The sequence below is a fragment of the Monopterus albus genome, unplaced genomic scaffold, assembly GCF_001952655.1.
Source record: "Monopterus albus unplaced genomic scaffold, M_albus_1.0 scaffold194.1, whole genome shotgun sequence".
NCBI lineage: Eukaryota > Metazoa > Chordata > Actinopteri > Synbranchiformes > Synbranchidae > Monopterus > Monopterus albus.
Genome location: NW_018128074.1, coordinates 743710 through 761548, shown reverse-complemented (window position 1 = coordinate 761548; position 17839 = coordinate 743710). Strand labels below are relative to the sequence as shown.

The following is a 17839-nucleotide window of genomic DNA, read 5'->3' as shown; positions in this document are numbered from 1 at the left end:
GCGCTCACTAGACACCAAGGTGAAGATGCTTCTTCTAATCTCACTTCTCTTGCGAGCGTTTCCTCGTTCAAAATCACTTATTCTCTCCTGATAAAAACATAGCTGTAAATCCTGGTTTAAGGAAGCAACACGTTTGCCAAATTAAAATAGCACTTCCTTAAAAACTGGCACTTAAGAAGCTGCATTTGCTTTACTCTATCTGACACATTGGTGTGAGGAGCTGGCAAATACGTGTTGGCTCTAACAGCCGCTCACCAAGTTGTTTGCTGACAGCAAAATGAGTGGGCAAAAAAGTCATATTTGCAGTTCCCTAAACAGCTAGCTGATACTCATGGGTGCTTTTGTTGAAGTATGGTACGCAAATGTGCCCTGGCAAACACAAAAGAGGATGAGCTGGACCAAAAGATACTGTCACGCTCACTTCCCCTTGCTCCAGCTTATTTCAGGCTTAGATACAGTGCACATAAAGAGAAAACACAAACAGAAACTCACCAACTTTCAGTCCTGCTTGCTGTGCTGGGCTGTCATCGTGCACCTTACACACAAACGTACACATCTCCACTGAGTTCTGGTCCTGATGGTGGAGGCCATAAGTCTGAAAGAGACACAACAGACAGTGGAAAAACCTTATGAATACTTTTTTCCTTCCTTATTCTTGATAAATAGCCACCATCTTACACAATGTGACCGATGTCAGCGGTTTTGAAATACTGAGGCCACACAATGCAACACTGATAAACCACCGGACGACGCGCTGAGGAAGCCAGTGACAGACAACGCAGGAAACCATGGTCATATCACAGAACACCCAGAGACATGGTGCTGGCACGCAAACTTGGAGAACTGTAGGTCTGGTCGAATTAAACAGAAACCGCCGACTTGATAATCCCGCACAGACGTCTCTCGGACACAGCAGCAGAACTAAATCCTGAAAACGGCCGCATCTGTACCTCTGCCAACACTCCAGCGGTGGAAAGTAACTAAGAACAACAACACTAGTTACTGGACCTCCAGTACAATTTAAAAGTATTTGTACTTCTGTATTTTATGTTACTTCATACTTGTATTCCACTACAGCTGTGGTTACTACTAAGTTTGAGTTTCATAAATACGGCCGCATCTGATGACCACGTGGCCTGTTAAACCAAATACTGGTCCAAGGACGTGTGACCACCCGAAACCCAAAGATATTCTGTTCAAAATGAAATAAAGCAGAGAAAAAACCCCACAGAATCACTGACATTTCTTAGAAAAAGAGCAGCAATGACTGAAAGTTAATCACACACTGTTTTGATAATTGTAAAAAGCAGCACCAATTCATTCTGTTAATCAACCAACATTTAGGACATCGAACACATTTAGATAGTAACACTTGGGCACTTCAACACTGCAGGACTATGGTACAACTTGGAATATTAAACTGAATGATTTGAATACTTCCCCCACCACCCAGGGCTGTAATATTTTGTTGTCTTGGAAACAGTATTTGTCCCTTCTACTTGTATATGAACGCTCTTCACCACAGCCTGACAGACTTCCTCTCATCACATGACTACCAGTCAGTGTGCTGCTGTTGAAGGAGTCTCAGGGCTTTTCCCTCAACAACACAGTTAAGAGACGATGAGAGCATCTTGTTGAATAACACACAAGCTACCACGTGTCTGTTACAGTCAGATGTTCCTATTAAACCACGACTGCAACTTGGATTCATTTGTCTTATGGAAAGCTGAAAACATTCCCATCTGCCCGTGGTCACTGCTGGTTCACCGAGAGCTCCCCTCTCAACAGACTGAAAGAGAAACACAGAACGGTACCGTCGAAATGTAAATATCACATTTACATGCTAGCTCCTCAGCTCAACATCAATATTAACACATCGGTAACGGAGGGAGAAAACCCCAGAAACACAAGGCTCCAAACACATCTCAGTCATTCCCTGCTGATCCGCCAGAGCCGCCTTCATCATCTCACTTCCTTCTGGCCACAGGCAGGAAGGGCGAGAGCCTCCAGTGGAGCCATAAATAGAACGTGTGCAGTATTTCACTTCCAGAGACTTTAACTGGCCACAAATCATCACAGTAAACAGATTCAAACAAGCCAAATTAGTATTTAATCTAAAACTACTCAAAGAACGAGGTCTGTACGACAGAGCTGACATCGTGAGGCAGCGCATCAAAGAGCAGGGGGAGAGAGGTCAGACAGACACCGAGGTCAAATAAGCAAAGCGTCTGCCTGGCAGCTGGGTGAGAGCAAAGCAGGTAATACATGGGAAACGTGAGTAAACTGAGACTTCAAATTCAGACGCTGGGAGGACAAATCTATCTTCTCAACTCATGAGACCGACATCAATGAGTTACTGTATCTGAACGACATGCGACCTTTCACCCCTGCTGCCCCGGGAAAACACTCGCATTAAGAGATTTACAGAAGTAGATGTATGTGCTTCAGTGGCTCAGGTTTCATCTGGTGGCTGATCAGGGGAAATCCTGGTAAATGGCACTTGAGAGCTTCAGAATTCCCCTGAACATCCTGCTGTGAATCCTCTTACCTGGATCTCAAAACCAAACGTCTCCTCTTCCTTTTTCTCCAGGACCACCACCTTCCTAGAAAAAGGGACAAAGATTTATTAACAGATGAAAACTCTTTTCTGACCACAGGCATCCAAAGTTGTTTTATAGCTTCAAACGTCCTGCTGATGGTAGTGAGGACGTTTCATTTGTAAGGCAGCATAACTGTACGTAACATCTAAAAGACCAATATTAGAAGAAACAATCAAGATGTTTAAGTCTGACTCTGTGTTCCACAGAACTACTTGTGTGTCCGGGAGCATCTGGACGTCACAGACAACAGCACAGTACGAGGGTCTGTTACGCTCTGACGTCAGCAGGGGACCTCTCGTGTGGAGGCCATGAAAGTTAGTGACAGCATCAAAGATGGCTGTTTGAATGCGGGGTTTCCACTCGGAGGTGGCGCTGCCCACTTATAGGAGGAAGATGTTGCCATGAAGAGAGAGGAGGTGCTAAAGATCAGAGGAATGACATTGGCTGCTGGGGGGACTGTACCTCTGTGGCTCTTGTGACTGTGTTAGGGGTTTGCACTTCTGCTGCCCACCGCCCTGTAAGCAGAAAACGAAACAAGACATGGAGCGTGTCAGACTACCTGTTTGAGGTTAATGCACAATTACTCATGAGGGTTTCCCCTGCCAGCATTTCATGGACACACCTTCTGTAACCCAGCAGCGCATTGGCAGGTCCGTGAAGTGCTGATGCTGAACATGTGCACCTTGTTTTTGTATTTTTAACCCACTAAGTCATTATGCTGGTATGGAAACAATGGCACTGAAACCAGAAATGTGTGTCTGGCTGCTCTTTGTTTACTTCAAGCAGCAACAACATCAGAAGAAAACCTCAGTGCACCTAATTTTAGTTTTCATGTCACATCAGATCAGCTGCCTTCAGGCGCTCCAACTGACGTTTCAGATCATTTAGCATAGTGAACACCTGAGCCACAATAAGCTAATTGAGGCAAAGCCCAAGTCGACAGCAGGTCAGAACCCTGCCCTGCCCAACTGTGTAAACAAGGACGGTATCTGTCCCAAAGGCTTCATTAAACCATTTACAATCAATCTGCCCTTGTTCCAACTCAGTCATTTTCAAGTGCTGCTCCTGTGAAAGGCTGCTTTGTGCTGCTCTCTCTCTGGGCAGTAAAATGTTGCTTTCTTTCTGTCCCAACACTTACAGAATTGTCCCACACCCACCTCAATGAGTGCATTTATTCCCAAATACCCACAGACACCAACGGGGTGGTGCTGGAGTAGGCTCCCCATCCCTGTGCGTGCACAATGCAGTGCTGTAGCTGCCCACTCCAGCTACTGAACACTCGCTAGTATGATGGGCTGCGGACAACCACTGTGTTCAACTACTGTCCAGTTTGGTCAGTGTAATACAACAGGGGCCATCTGTCCCTGAACTGTCTAATCCTGGAGGAGCTGCCACTGGGTTAAAACAATCGGATTAGGGAACTTTTCTTCATTTATTTTGAAATAAAGACATTATGTAGAATCAAGACAGTGGTCATAAAGCACTTTAAACTGTTCTACAGTTTAAACAATTTTCAGTAATTTGATTTTAAGAATTTATTTGTAACTTATAAACAAACACCAATTAACAATTCATTTGTTGTTTTAATCCAAATCTGTACAATAAATAAACAGACACCACTTTATCATGAAAATGACACAGACATAATGGCAGACACCATCAACATTTCGATTTGGACTAACTCCCCATTTGAAGAACCAGATCTCTGGTTTACACACACACACAGCAGAAATCAGATTCGGTGCTTGGGTGGTCCACACGTGTCCCCACTGTGTGGACATGTCTCAAGAGTTCAATGAGATGCCCTTTGTAGATACAGCGGAGATTCACACATGTTTTCAGGTACATACACTGAAAACACCACATATTTAAGCAGACCATACACCTTAAGCTGATTTTTACAGCTCTCTGGTCATTCTTATAAAGTCCCTCAAGCTTCAAGGTAGTAAATAATTTTTAAAAAGTCATTTACAAGTGTTCACTTCGCTGAGCTGGTCCAACCTTGATGTAAATAAAGCCTTTAGTTAGACTAATGATGCTAATAAGGTAAATAAGTTGGAACTTAAAGTAAAATTCATACATAAACAATGTTGTTAGGCTCAAACAACCAAAGTGATGACACAAAGTGTTACAAACATTATTATTACCCACCTTTTTGTAGTTTCTGGGTAGCGTCCCACCAGAGTAAGCCAAAGTTTTGTAGTTGTAAACTTCCGAGGAGTTTCTCGGTAAGTCCACAGTCTTGCAGCTGTCCGACTTTGACGAAGGGAAATAAACGCCGTCCTGAGGCGCTGCTCCAACCTCCGGCCCGCTGGAGTTCACTTTCTTCAGCCTCCTGAACGTCATGTTGTGTTAATATGAGGAGCTGAAGAACCAGCTCAGAATAAAATGGAAGTAAAACGCCTTGTTTTCCTCTCGTAGAGAGCTCGACCAGCACAGACAGATGCTGACCGAGTATTGAGCTCCAGCTCGGAGCCTTAGGTGGTTTCGTGCATCAAGGAGGAGGGGACTGTTATGAGGGTACAATGAGTGGCGGCCATGTTGACGTCCGCATCCTTTGCCTTCAGGCGCACCTCGGACGTTTCACCTTCACGTTTCAGGAGCCGACCTTTTCTTTCAAATTTGGTAAATGCAACAAGAAACGAAAGGAGGTGAATTTAAAAAATACTATTATCTATTTAACAAATTAATGAGTAGAAATTATAAAGGCATTTTATTTAGCTGTTTCAGCAAACAAATTTATTTGTCAGAATAGATGGTTTTGGACTTGCACATAGAATGAGATATTTAAAAAGACTGCACCTTCATACACAAAAATATTAATCAAGTAATTGAAATTACTGGCAGATTAATAAATAATCAGAACAAGAAGTGAATGTGCATACATCTTAATGACTTTACTGGCGTGAAAGATTTTTGTGCAAGCTCTTACACACATACTGGACTTAAGTTTGTTTTGTTCTCATTAGTCACATTATACTGTAGTAATATAAGGGGTCAATAAACTTATTACATTAACTTATAGCTCTATAAATTCAGTGCGCCATTCATCCTCTAAAGAGCAGACCCTGATTTTAAATCCCAGTTCAAGTTTAAAGAGCTCTCCAGTCAAAAACGTGTTGTTACTTATTGCTAAGTCACTTGGATGCCTGAGCTTCACTTTGCAGAGTAATGGATGTGCAGAGTGTGACATTATTTTATGCAAGTGTGATGTAGAAATGTGAAACGTGCTGGACATATACACTGAGAATGGACCCTTCAGGGGAATTAGCAAAGGTAATTGAAGGTTTTTGTTGAAAAATTATACAAGACAAATTATTATAAGCGCTACTGAAAATTTGTTGCCCTCTTATTATGCAATTGTGTAGGTACAGTATCTCTGCCAGCAACTGCTGGCAAAGTTTCCAAACACATGTGACTGAGTCATTTATCTGGAATAGTCCAGCAGCATTTGAAGGCACCATTTGAGGCTGCAGACCAACCATTAACCTAAGTTTAAAGTTTTACTATTACTCATGAACACACTGCATTATAAACTCTAAGATGATAAACTAGACACAGATCTGGTCTTTGACAACAAACTGATTAAGCTGTAAAATGAGAGAGAGGCAGAAAAAGACAGTTTTCAGTCAGTGGAGCTGAACATGTTGCAACCATCTGTATCCAGAGACTAATAAGTTGATGACTCCCCCATGTGGTAGACAAATCTTCCACCACATCGTGAGTGAAGCATTAGATGTGTAAAAAACTGTATCAAGCACAGAAGTTCAGATGGTTTATTATAATATTTACACAGTGGGATATTTCAGGCCAGAATTAATTGTTAAGTTAGAGGTGAACATGCACATGCGTCCACACACACACACACAAATACACACACACTCACACAGAGGAACAGTAGACAGACTGCTGCAGCGGATGCAGCTCCTTTGGAAATGATTGTCCCGTTACTGTTCCCCAAACACTTTCAAGTAGCTTCTGAAATGTATGGAAAAAAAGTTAGATTTCTTATTACTTCTCATCTGTCCTTCACTCTTGGTTCCAAATTCACAAAAATATATATTTGGCTTTCACAGCATCTTAGCAGCCACAACTAAACAGCAATACTACAGTCTACGTCCAAAGTGCACGCCTACACAGCAGCGCTCTGTATGTCTTCTACCTAAGCCATGACCATAGAGAACAGGTTGTAAAGGCACGTGAAGCTGAATATTTTCCTTTGAGTTTGATATTTGCTGTACTTTAACCTTACTTTAAGTTCCTACAGAGCAGCACACCACTAGCTGTGAAGCACTGAGACACAGGCAGCCAGAGTCTTGAGTACTGATAAGACCACTGAGTAAGTTTGGTCAAATGTTGCCACAATGCAAACATATCCTATCATACAGTTTGTATTCATACAGTGACATGCTTTGATTATGTGTTACAGAGACACAGAACCTGTGAAGCAGCTATCCTTACTTTAGCCTGTTACGATGTGACCAGTCTACAAAATACACATTCACACTGGTTTTATATAAAAAGTGTCAGTCCTTTATATACAATGAACACATGCGTGTAGGCAGTCAGTTTTATTTGTAGTTGAAAAAACCAGTTGACTTGGCCTGAGGAGCCATCAGCATACAGGCTTGATTCTTGTGTGTGATGTGAATCTGAAAAGGAAATAGAAAATGCAAATGTGCAGTCAATTATTTCCACTAACTGTACTGTTAACAGGAAAACAACTTTTAATATTTAATCTCTGGTGCCGTGTTTGCTTCTGTGAACATGTGGTAGTTACCGTGCAGGGAGGCTGCATCCACGGCTCTCCATCTATCTGCATTGGTAATGCTTTTTTTGTCCTGAGGGTAAAGCAGAGAGGAGAGGAAGCAACAAAGAGCATCAGGCACCAGAATCACTGACTCTTGTGTGTAATTAAAATAAAGAAAGCTAACTCATCTTACATAATTACTGTTATGTAAATTTCCAGCTGAGGATCATCCTCAGCTGGTGATCAAAGTCAACAAAAGACTATTGTCAAGACTGAGCCCAAAGCCTGACAAGTCTGAACAAGCCTGTGTGGCTGCTTCTCAGGTGATATTCATAGACCTTCCCTTTGTCTGAAAAAAATGCCAAAGTGTGGTGACACAGACGGGGGGGCATCGACAAGGGGTGTCAGCCAGAACGGCACAGCGTTGTTCAGAAAACACCTGGCTCTGGTTCAACTTTGACTGCAATGCAACAGCACGTCATCCATCACGCACGTGTTCCTGATGGATGATTTTGTAATGTGCATGCTGTATTTGCGCTGTCGTCACAATGAAAGATAAAACAGTCAATAACTTTCTAGAGTTGTGAGTGTTACAAACCATGGTGCTGTGGTCTAATAAGCTCCAAACATAAATCCGTTCTTCCAACCAGATGTTCCAGGTCCTATGCAGCCCCTGCGCTGTCCTAATGCTGGACAAATCTCCATGTGGATGCAGTCCTACCTGATGGTGAGCTGCGATGTCTTGGCGAGCCTCACGGCGCTCTTGAGGCCTGTGTATATCTGTCCCATCTCCATGGCACCTTCAAGGCCGACCACCTCCAGTCGACAGTCGCTGAGATCTGACAAGAACACGTGGACATGTTGAACATCCAGTGCACAGAGGGGAACGTCATTCAGTCCGAGACAGATCGTCATCATACACAAACACATTACTGGACACATTTGTGTTTATACTAAACCACACGTTTAGGAAATCAAAGTGCTAATGTTTAAAAGAGGATATGATCAATATTTTATATTAAAAAGGGACCACATAATTATAGTGGACCACTTGGAAGTCACCTTTGTGTCCAGCAGCAGCAAACAGTTAATAATTTGACTGTATCTTCAGAGTGAATACTGGATGAGAACTGCTCAAGTGGACACAAAGACAAGTCCAGATGAAATTATCGTGTTTCTCTGTTGCTGGATGTGCAAATAGGCAACTGTTTGCTAATAGACTGACACGTCAACTAGAAGAATAAGGCTGGTGATTTACCATGTTTTGGTTATTTTCCACAAATATTGGCTTGTTTTCCAGAGACACAAACCAGCAATGAATTTCATGTACTCATTGTAATGACAGTGAATCCAGACCCTAGTTTAGCTGATTCCTTTGTGGTGTGAACCACATCACTGCACTTGGTGACTTGTAAACTAAGCTCATTGTTGGTTTTATGGGACTTGAAGATAATAACCCAGACACAGAAAGTCACAGGCCTTAACCTTGAAATGGCCAGTGTTCTGTTAACAGCTTGTTTCTGCTGCCCTCAAGTGACTGAAAAATCAATTACTACAAATTACCACTATAGACCAACTGTATCACCACATGGGAGCCAGTTTCATATGCGCAGATCACCTCTTTAAATCTGCATGAACTGATTTTTAAACACACGGTGGCAGCAGATTAAGCTCAGTACACAACATGTGACATCACCCTATAGAGGTGTTTCAGCAAACCGCTGCCAATGTAAACATCTAGCAGACACAAGCAACATTAAGATTGTTTTGGGATGGTGTTTCTGACCTTTAGATGAATCTAACTCTGCTTTTAGTTCTGATTTAAGGTGGCACTGACAGCTCAACAGGCTGCAGCTTAAGGAATCACATGCAAATAGACAAAACGCTTGCAAATTTAGAAAGAAAGAAATAAAGGATGGGCAAACAGAAAAACATTTATCAGCATGACAACACATATGTAGCATAAGAAAACACACTGTAACTATAAAAAACCACAACCAAATACAGAAGTACACTGACGGGCTGTCAACTTCAGTATGCGGCTGTATTTGGTGGCGTTAGGCTGCTTGCTGTCAGACCTGCTGCGTGTTGCATTTGCAGAGCCACCACACTGTTTAGGTCTCTACTGACTCTTGACAAAACTCTCTGTCACCTTAGCTTCTCAGTGATCCGGTGTGTTTACCAGCTAGTGTCTGACTCAGTCAGCGTGTCTGTTGGTGGTGGACATGTACAGTAGTGTTGTTTCATTACAGACTTGTCACTGAAACAGCTGCCTGCTGCAGCTGGAAACGGCCATGATTAGAGTGGACTAGAACGCTTTGTAGAGCTGAGAGCAGCTTTCACATTACACACAGTCACTTGTTCCAACGTGAATATGAAAACTATTTAGTGGTGCAGCTTTAAATCACATGTCTGATCATCTAATATGCGACCTGGTTTAACGGCACCATTCAATCGAGCTGAGGTCAAAAACAAATTACCTTGGGAAGACACTTTCAGGATTTCTGGGTCAACAATCACCCCTGGCTCTTCCTGACTCATCAGTCCCTTAGTGTCCCCTTTTTTGGTCTCACCCCATAGGTTGGAGCCACCATGCATGCTGGGAATGTTCAGGACAGCAACTCCCTCCAAAGAGAGGCCACTGAGGTCCAGTGGAGTGCCACAGCACTGAAAAGGTCCAACAACAGACCACAGAGACACAGGGAAGCATGAGTGCACTGTCTGTGGGAGCAGCTCTTTGACACAAGCTGTCTCAAAGTCAAACTGCACGCTTGCAGCGCCGGTAACACGGCCGCTGCATTCTCACCTCAATTGCTAGACTTTCGTTGAGTTTCTTGCAGGAAGCGGAGATGGTTTCTGAAGTGGCAAATTCAAAGTACCACAGCTTGTTCTTCATTCTGCAGTCACAAAACAGCCTTTCAGAGTTACAGGAGATTTTAATTTCACAGTACGTTTTCTTCTTTTAGAAAAAACCCTGCATGCAGGTGGCGACAGCAGGTGTCTGTGTTAACAGCTTTCCTCCTCCTCCTCCTCCTCCTGAAGGTTTTTTTTTCTTTTCAGCTTTAACGAACAGTAACTGGAAGCATCAAAATATACCTGTCACAGTAAATTTACAGACAAAAAATCCAATAGAAACCACCAGTATAACTATCTATCGCCACTGGTCATAGATATGATAGTTTAAACTGTTGTATATTAGTTCTATGAGCTGGATACTCTATTCATGGACAAGTATGTGTCCTAGAAACCAAAAATGTTCCATCAAATAGATGAATTCATACCTGCTATTGAATTTCTGGGGATGTTTCTCCCTCATTGTGTGAAATCGGTGAGCAATGGAGGCATCCTGTCAACATAACAGCAGTTATCCACACACAAAGCTGAAGAAACAAACAGTGGCCCCTGTGTGACATATTTCGGAGACACTCACAACTCCAATAGAGAAGTAGTTGTTGATGATTTCATATGGCACCGGGTCGCCCTTCTCCTCATTCTCATCTGTGATGACCTGCACACTCCAGCGGTCCATCAGCAGCTGAGAGCTCCCCTCAATGTCTTTAAGAATACGATTCAAATCTTCTCCATCATACCCTGCAAAATGAAATGGAACGATCACCATGACTCAGGGCCTTCGTGTGCACAGATACTATAAAACGGAGAACTTCTATTTTACAGAAGTACATTTAGTCTAGCACCTCCACGCACAGCAACAGAGCATATGCAGCAATCCTTTACATAAGGGAACACTCTGTTCCTCTTCAATTTCTTACCTCCTCCCCATCGCAGACAACGTGCAAGGTCATTTCCTGTGCCCAGAGGAAGCACAGCAACAGGTGGCCGCACCAGCAGATTGGCTTTGTCTAATGGCAGAAAATGCAAAAGGAAGTCTGTCAAATGGTTGTCGCCAGAATTTCATGATGCAGAAGCTCACAAGTGCCTTTTTTATAGAGCGTGATCCAGCAATCTCACCTATCGCGTCTAGAATCCAGCCAACTGTGCCGTCTCCCCCGCACACCAAGATCCTGTAATCCTGCAGATTTCTGAAGAAACTCAGTCTGGAACAAAGATGATGACAAGTGTCACAGCAGAGCGTGAAACACAGCTGAAAGAAACATTTAGCAGAAGGTGGTCTGACATTATGTAATACTCAGGCATGTGTATTTTAAAATAAAGCCTACAGAAAATCACTTCACTCTATTTCCATTTCACGGCTGTATCAGTTACTCACCCTGGCCCAGGTCCGCCATTCGAAAGGTTGTACACCTGCCGTGGATTCAGTAAATACTGAAATTTACGCAGGACTCTGAAATGCATAAAACCAGGCTAAACAATGTGCATGTAATACACATGTATTTCTCTGTGAATACATTCTTGTTTGGACTCACCTTTCTCCCTGCTTGCCACCGCTCTTAGGGTTAACAAACACAAGCAGAGGATGGGTGTTTGGCACAGGGCTGATCTGTTCAATGATAAACACAAAACGATACAGCAGTTATCAAGCAGATAAGCTATTCATAACCAAAGAATCTGTCCATATTGAGCCTCCGCAGATGTCAGGTTGTTAAGCACTGATAACAAGCTTTCACTGGGAAGAACAATACCTGAAGCACTTGTCCATCAGGAGTAGTATTGAGCTCACTCTCATCTGAAGAACAACCATTCTTCAGAGTGTTCAGTCTCTCCTTTGGGGAGCACAACAAAGGCAAAGAGTAAAAAAATAGATGGAGATGAAATAAATGTTCTGCGTTGGTGTGACAGGCACTGTTTGTACTGTACATGTGCTTGAGATCTGCCTGAGGATAATTCTCTACCTTTACAACAGGATATATTGCCCATGGAGGCAGGATATGGTCTCCGAGTGGCCCACAGGTGCACTCTGTTGGCTCTTGGTCTGCACATTCATCGTGACGCTGTGTATAGACAAACAGGGAAACGTTACATTGACTCCAAGCACAACAGTGGTGACTGACACAGTCTAATTTGTGCATTTCTGCGTCGCTGGATGGGAAACTCAGGGGAAAGAACAGGAGGAATGAAGCCTCCCTAGATTGGGTTTGTCTGCCCATGGGTACATGGCCGAGAATTAGCTAATTAAACCAGAATGGGTGATTATCAAAATGCACATTCTCTCCTCGCTGCTCAGAAACTGTGTACCTGGATACTCCTAAAAATCACACATTAAGATGCTTTCTCACCATTGTGTGGCACCACACACAGTGTTTGCCCGTTAAGCCTTGGTAGCTCTTGATCTTCTTCTGGCATTTATCACACTTTTTGGCGTCGCAGTTCCCACTCACCCAGTCGTGCGCTGGAACCTGAAATGTGGTATGAATATTTAATCAGCCATATAAGAGTACTTACACACAGGAAACAGTCAAAGTTAGACTTAGAGTGTCCCTGCAAAGGAGATACTGGCGTACCCCTGTCTCTTTCTTTGACTTCACATACGTCCTGGTGCAGGGAGCTGGGTTCCTGTTAGCACAGCGTCCGTGGACTGTGTATTTGCAGCCTGCACAACAGAACCCAGCCATCATATGTTGTTTATATACACATATACTGCTCTGTCCAGTATGTAAAGCTGACAGATGAGTATTTTTCTAAGAGAATTCTGTAATTTTCCATGCTGACACCGTGCAGTGTCGCCCTCTCCTGGTGAGCTCAGGTACTCACAGGTGCAGCACAGCCCTTGTTTCCTCAGCCCCAGCAGCACGCTCTGGCACACGTTGCAGTACACTGGCTTGTTGAAGTGTTTCATCCTCCACAGGTGCTGCCCGTCCGTCTGGGTCATCTGGTTGTTGAAGGAACAATCATCAAAGAGTGTCGTAAAGTAATGTTTCTGTTACTGACCCAACTTATTTTCCATTTGAACAGAAAAATAAATGTTTGTAGCAAAAGAAGTTTATACCTGTTTACATTGCTAGAATTGAAAAAAAATGACACAAATCCTGTCATAAACATGCTGTGGCTAAGGCCTGCATTTCACAGCTGTTTTTCACACCCACTCACGACTAAACTTGCCCTAATAACACTGCTGATTATGCAGTATTTAGAGGCTCTACCAGATCACACACTTAAATGATTTCTGCCGACACGATGCATCAGTCTATCACTTACTGACAAAACAGGCAGCTGGTGAAAGCAGCACACAGCAACAGCGAGGGGGCTGAATTCATGCACCCCAGGCTTCAAATGTCCATCAGTGGCTAGAAATAGCTCAAGGGGAAGTCCCTGATGTTGTTGCGGAGGCCAAACCCAGTGACAGAGCCCAGTTCAGGGTTTTAGATTGCCACAGCCGGATGAGCAGTCTGACATTAAGTGGTTTTTACATTTCTGACATCACGTTAAACAACGCCCATTACACAAAACTGATCTGTCCTTGGTTTAACGGCCATTTTTATATATATGTAGCCATTATTAAAATGATTCCTTTATAGTGCATCACCCTGTGTGTCATTTTATACAAGCACAAAGTAATGTGGGCTCAGATTGTGCCGCGTAAATGGAAAACAATTTTTGATGGTGCAGTGCTTGCATGAGATGAGATAACATTACCACACCCTGTAACACTGAGTCGACAAAATAGGCCCATACAGATGGGGAGGAGGCCGAGAGAAGAGAGCCACACAAGGTCAAGGTTTCGCATGAGCAAATAAAGGGGCTTTTAACAGTTTGTGAGACACCTGCTGTAAAATTAAACTACATCTGAGACCCCAGACCTTTGGAGCCAACACCAAATGAAAACAGAAACATGCAGCTTTAAAGGTACCTTCAAACCCAGCAAGACCAGCAAGGGAACATTGTTCATGCCGCCCTCCACCCACTCCTCCAGAGACACCGTGCCACTGCTGTCAGCATCGATTGCTGTCATCATGTCCCTGAGAACCTGATCAAAAGACAGTCCCAATCAGAACACATATATCCTGCTACTTAAAAAGGCCATTTGTCTTCTGAAACTGCTCATGCATGGGGATTAGTTCCTTTTGTAGGTGCAGAGAAGCTAATCATGTTACTCACCCTAGCAAATGAATAAGCACCGCCATGTACTGTACCCAACGTCGTAAAGGATATGTTGTACAAACAAATGTGTTTGTCTCTGTGTACATTTACTATATTGGCATGGCTGAAAGTACAGCAGGTAAAGGCTTTCATGTGTTTCCGGGACGTTTACCGGCTTCAGCTCTGACACATCCCAGCTGAGGTATTCTGCAGCATGCATCATCTGAGCAATAATCCTATCCACTTCCTGTTCAAAAAGTAGCAAAAGATTTGTTTTAGTGCTACTGTTGGTATGATATGTTACTTTGTAAGTGTCACCTTGAAAGACTTCCTCAGCAACTTACAGAGCTGTCAAGGACTCCATTGCCATCTCGGTCATAGAGCTTGAATGCAACTAAAAGAGAGAAGGGAAATGAAAGTAAAAGTGCTGGACCAAGTCGTCACTCGAAATTATTTTGGGCAGAAAAGAAGCAAAAGACTCACACTCCAGCTTGTCCCTGGGCTGGCCGTCCTCCAGCAGAGAGAAGTAACATGAAACATCCTTCAGAAAGACCTGCTCTGCAGGAGAGAGTGGGAGCTGTGAATTCTCTAGTCACTGTATCCACACAAGCAGTATCGACAGGCATGTAGTTATAAATGAAAGGATGCCAAATAGGCCATGGTGTAAATTGATATGGGCGTGCTACACAGTAGCGTGAAGGCAGTGAGTAGTGTTAATACATGGTGTCTAATCTCACTGGCACTGTCTTCCTGGGTGGGTTCAGAGTTTTGGAAGGAGCGGAAGAGTCGCTGGCAGAGGTCCACTGGGAAGTCCTCCACTTCTAAATAAGTCTTCAGGAACAGACGAAAACCTTCTTCATTGATGCACTGGGAAAAATGAAGGAGAAAGACACATTTAGTTCACAGTGGTTAGGTGACATATAACATTAAATGCTTGATGTGCCTGCGAGTGTGCTGCGCATGTTAACTTCTGCATTTTTCAAATTCATTTCTTCTGAAAATAAGGGAAGATGATGACCACATTTTTGTCACTGTGTGAAAATCTTGAATCTGCTTTCTCAGAAAAACGCCCTCCTGTTTTGTGCTTGAGAGACTTATCAGCATATTCACTGGGGGGTTGATGTTTTGTAGGTACAAATATGTCACCACAATTACAGTGGTAGAAAAAGATTTTTATGACAATGACAGAAAATAAAAAACAAGCTCATAATTCAAGCTTTCAGTCAGTTTGTCCTAGTATCTGTATTTCTCACATGATGATATGCTGCAGAGCTAACAAGGACTAGTCCCTTGATAATAGTGAACCACAAACCCATTTCTTGTTGACATTATTCCGTTTCCCTGGTTGATAGCCCGCAGAGCTGCCCCAGTAATAAATAATGTCACTGTGAGGCGGCCTGATCACAAACAAGCAACCAGGGAAACGGTATCATTATTCTACACACACCAACATTTACAACAAATACCTTAATTATCTTATGTAGCTTCTAAGCAATTAACTGGTTCTTTATGGCAGTATGTGTGTTTTCTTCCAAATAAAAACCAGCATTTCCTTCCAATTAGCTAATTAAACTACATGCAGCCAAATTATTCATCAGAAATTGATCCATTTGCTTACTGCACAGATTAGTTGGCAGAGTCAGCCACTGATGTATCGGAAAGACCGTTTGAGCTTACGCTGCCCGAGGGCAGCCAGCATGCCGTTCACCAAGGCCTTGCTGCGTGGGCAAAACCAAGGAGGCAATTTATATTTGCAATCTCGATCAAATGCTTTGAAGATATTTGTCACGACAGCTTTGTCAAAATGATCGATGGGTTTGAATCTGACAGGGTGATTAATAACCCCCCAAAGTGCACAAACCACATGCTCGTTTGTCTCTGAACGGTTCTGTCTGCTGAGAGCTACAGTTGGGTTTAGTTATGTGCCTCATAGCCGACATGACTGTGAGTGAAATATGGAGGAGTTGACCTGATGGCGAACAGCAGGACGCGTCGTCCCCTCACCTCTCCGTGTCTGTGCCGGGCCAAACTGCCATCTGCGTCGAATTCCCTCAGCACGTCTTTCACCTTCAAGCTGCAGTCTGGAAAGGACACACGTGTACCTCAGTACTTGTGAGTAGTTCTCCAATGTTGAGTCTTCACATATGTCTCTACTGTATTTAACAATTTTCAATCCACACTGCTAAAATATCATATACATATGATTACACAGTGAATTTACCGGGAGAGCAACAAAATACAGTGGGTACGGAAAGTATTCAGACCCCCTTAAATGTTTCACTCTTTGTTATATTGCAGCCATATGCTAAAATCATTTAAGTTCATTTTTTTCCTCATTAATGTACACACAGCACCCCATATTGACAGAAAAACACAGAATTTGACATTTTTGCAGATTTATTAAAAAAGAAAAACTGAAATATCACATGGTCATAAGTATTCAGACCCTTTGCTCAGTATTTAGTAGAAGCACCCTTTTGAGCTAATACAGCCATGAGTCTTTTTGGGAATGATGCAACAAGTTTTTCACACCTGCATTTGGGGATCCTCTGCCATTCCTCCTTGCAGATCCTCTCCAGTGCTGTCAGGTTGGATGGTAAACGTTGGTCGTCATGTTTAACATGTCATTTTGCTTCAGTGGCATTTTGGTCTGTTTCACCCAGATAGATGAGTCGGTGTGAAAATGTGGGAAAGATGGTCAAAAATGTGATTTAATGTGCTTCTCTTAAAAGCAGTTGTAGGTTTGGTGGTTGAATAAAAATGGGAAGGAGAAAGCTGTGTGACCACACAAAGCAGTTTTGAGTTTTGAGATTCAGTAAATTTGCCACTTCCCCTTTTTTTAACTGTCTTCTTTTTTATGTGGTGTCAAATCTGTGAAAAAGAAAACATTTGTTTGTACATGACCCGGTTGTACTTTTCCTCAGATGCCTGGTAATATCTAACATCTTCAGAATGAATCTAAATGGTAAATCATAATAATGTGGTTTATGATGACATATGAGTGCACTTTTCAAAGTACTCTACATCAGGATATTTCATTCTGACTGACAAGATGTACTTAACATGTACTTACCAAACAAACAAAAACACTATCTTTATAATAATGACCCTCATCAGTCAAATTAAATATTCTTCATATTTTATATTAGAAAACCAGACAGGAAAATGTTGTTTTTACTGCGCCAACCAAACCAGTGCTTTCAGATGAAGACTTTTAAAGTGTAGGTGAAAACTAAAAATCGACAGTATGAATCTTTCATCACAGGAACTCACAGGAATTGCACATTAAATAGTTTATTATTGAAAGAAAAGTGGATGAATAAATCAATTATAAAACAAACACAAGTGAGAATACATGGAGGACTGCAGACTTAATCTAAACGATATCCGGGACTCACCGCTCAGCAGGGAGGGATTTCATTCATGAAGTGCTGGAGGAAGAAATGGGAGGATGTCTGACCTTCGCTCCCATACTTATGTCTGTGACAGGAGG

At 42.7% G+C, this 17839-nt stretch overlaps 2 protein-coding genes across 4 annotated transcripts in view; both read right to left on the bottom strand.

The window, feature by feature from the left end:
• The window catches only part of tamalin (trafficking regulator and scaffold protein tamalin), an 8326-nt gene extending 3159 nt beyond the window's left edge, over positions 1–5167 (bottom strand). The window contains exons 1-4 of the mRNA XM_020617825.1: positions 4752–5167; positions 3063–3115; positions 2549–2603; positions 493–595 (exon numbers count right to left, since the gene is read on the bottom strand). Coding sequence (XP_020473481.1) covers positions 493–595; positions 2549–2603; positions 3063–3115; positions 4752–4946 — 406 coding nt within the window. The 5' untranslated portion in view covers positions 4947–5167. The remainder of the gene's footprint in view (positions 1–492; positions 596–2548; positions 2604–3062; positions 3116–4751) is intronic.
• Positions 5168–6417: 1250 nt separating this feature from the next.
• Positions 6418–17839, bottom strand: part of dgkaa (diacylglycerol kinase, alpha a) — a 20945-nt gene continuing 9523 nt past the window's right edge. For all 3 annotated transcript variants that reach the window (XM_020617826.1, XM_020617827.1, XM_020617829.1), the window contains exons 3-24: positions 16351–16427; positions 15084–15213; positions 14830–14904; positions 14691–14740; positions 14519–14593; positions 14117–14233; positions 13021–13138; positions 12771–12859; positions 12546–12665; positions 12162–12260; positions 11952–12032; positions 11736–11809; positions 11579–11653; positions 11320–11405; positions 11121–11210; positions 10781–10941; positions 10632–10696; positions 10157–10247; positions 9831–10017; positions 8072–8189; positions 7381–7441; positions 6418–7252 (exon numbers count right to left, since the gene is read on the bottom strand). In XM_020617826.1, the coding sequence (XP_020473482.1) occupies positions 7172–7252; positions 7381–7441; positions 8072–8189; positions 9831–10017; positions 10157–10247; positions 10632–10696; positions 10781–10941; positions 11121–11210; positions 11320–11405; positions 11579–11653; positions 11736–11809; positions 11952–12032; positions 12162–12260; positions 12546–12665; positions 12771–12859; positions 13021–13138; positions 14117–14233; positions 14519–14593; positions 14691–14740; positions 14830–14904; positions 15084–15213; positions 16351–16427 (2120 nt within the window). In that variant the 3' untranslated portion in view covers positions 6418–7171. The remainder of the gene's footprint in view (positions 7253–7380; positions 7442–8071; positions 8190–9830; positions 10018–10156; positions 10248–10631; positions 10697–10780; positions 10942–11120; positions 11211–11319; positions 11406–11578; positions 11654–11735; positions 11810–11951; positions 12033–12161; positions 12261–12545; positions 12666–12770; positions 12860–13020; positions 13139–14116; positions 14234–14518; positions 14594–14690; positions 14741–14829; positions 14905–15083; positions 15214–16350; positions 16428–17839) is intronic.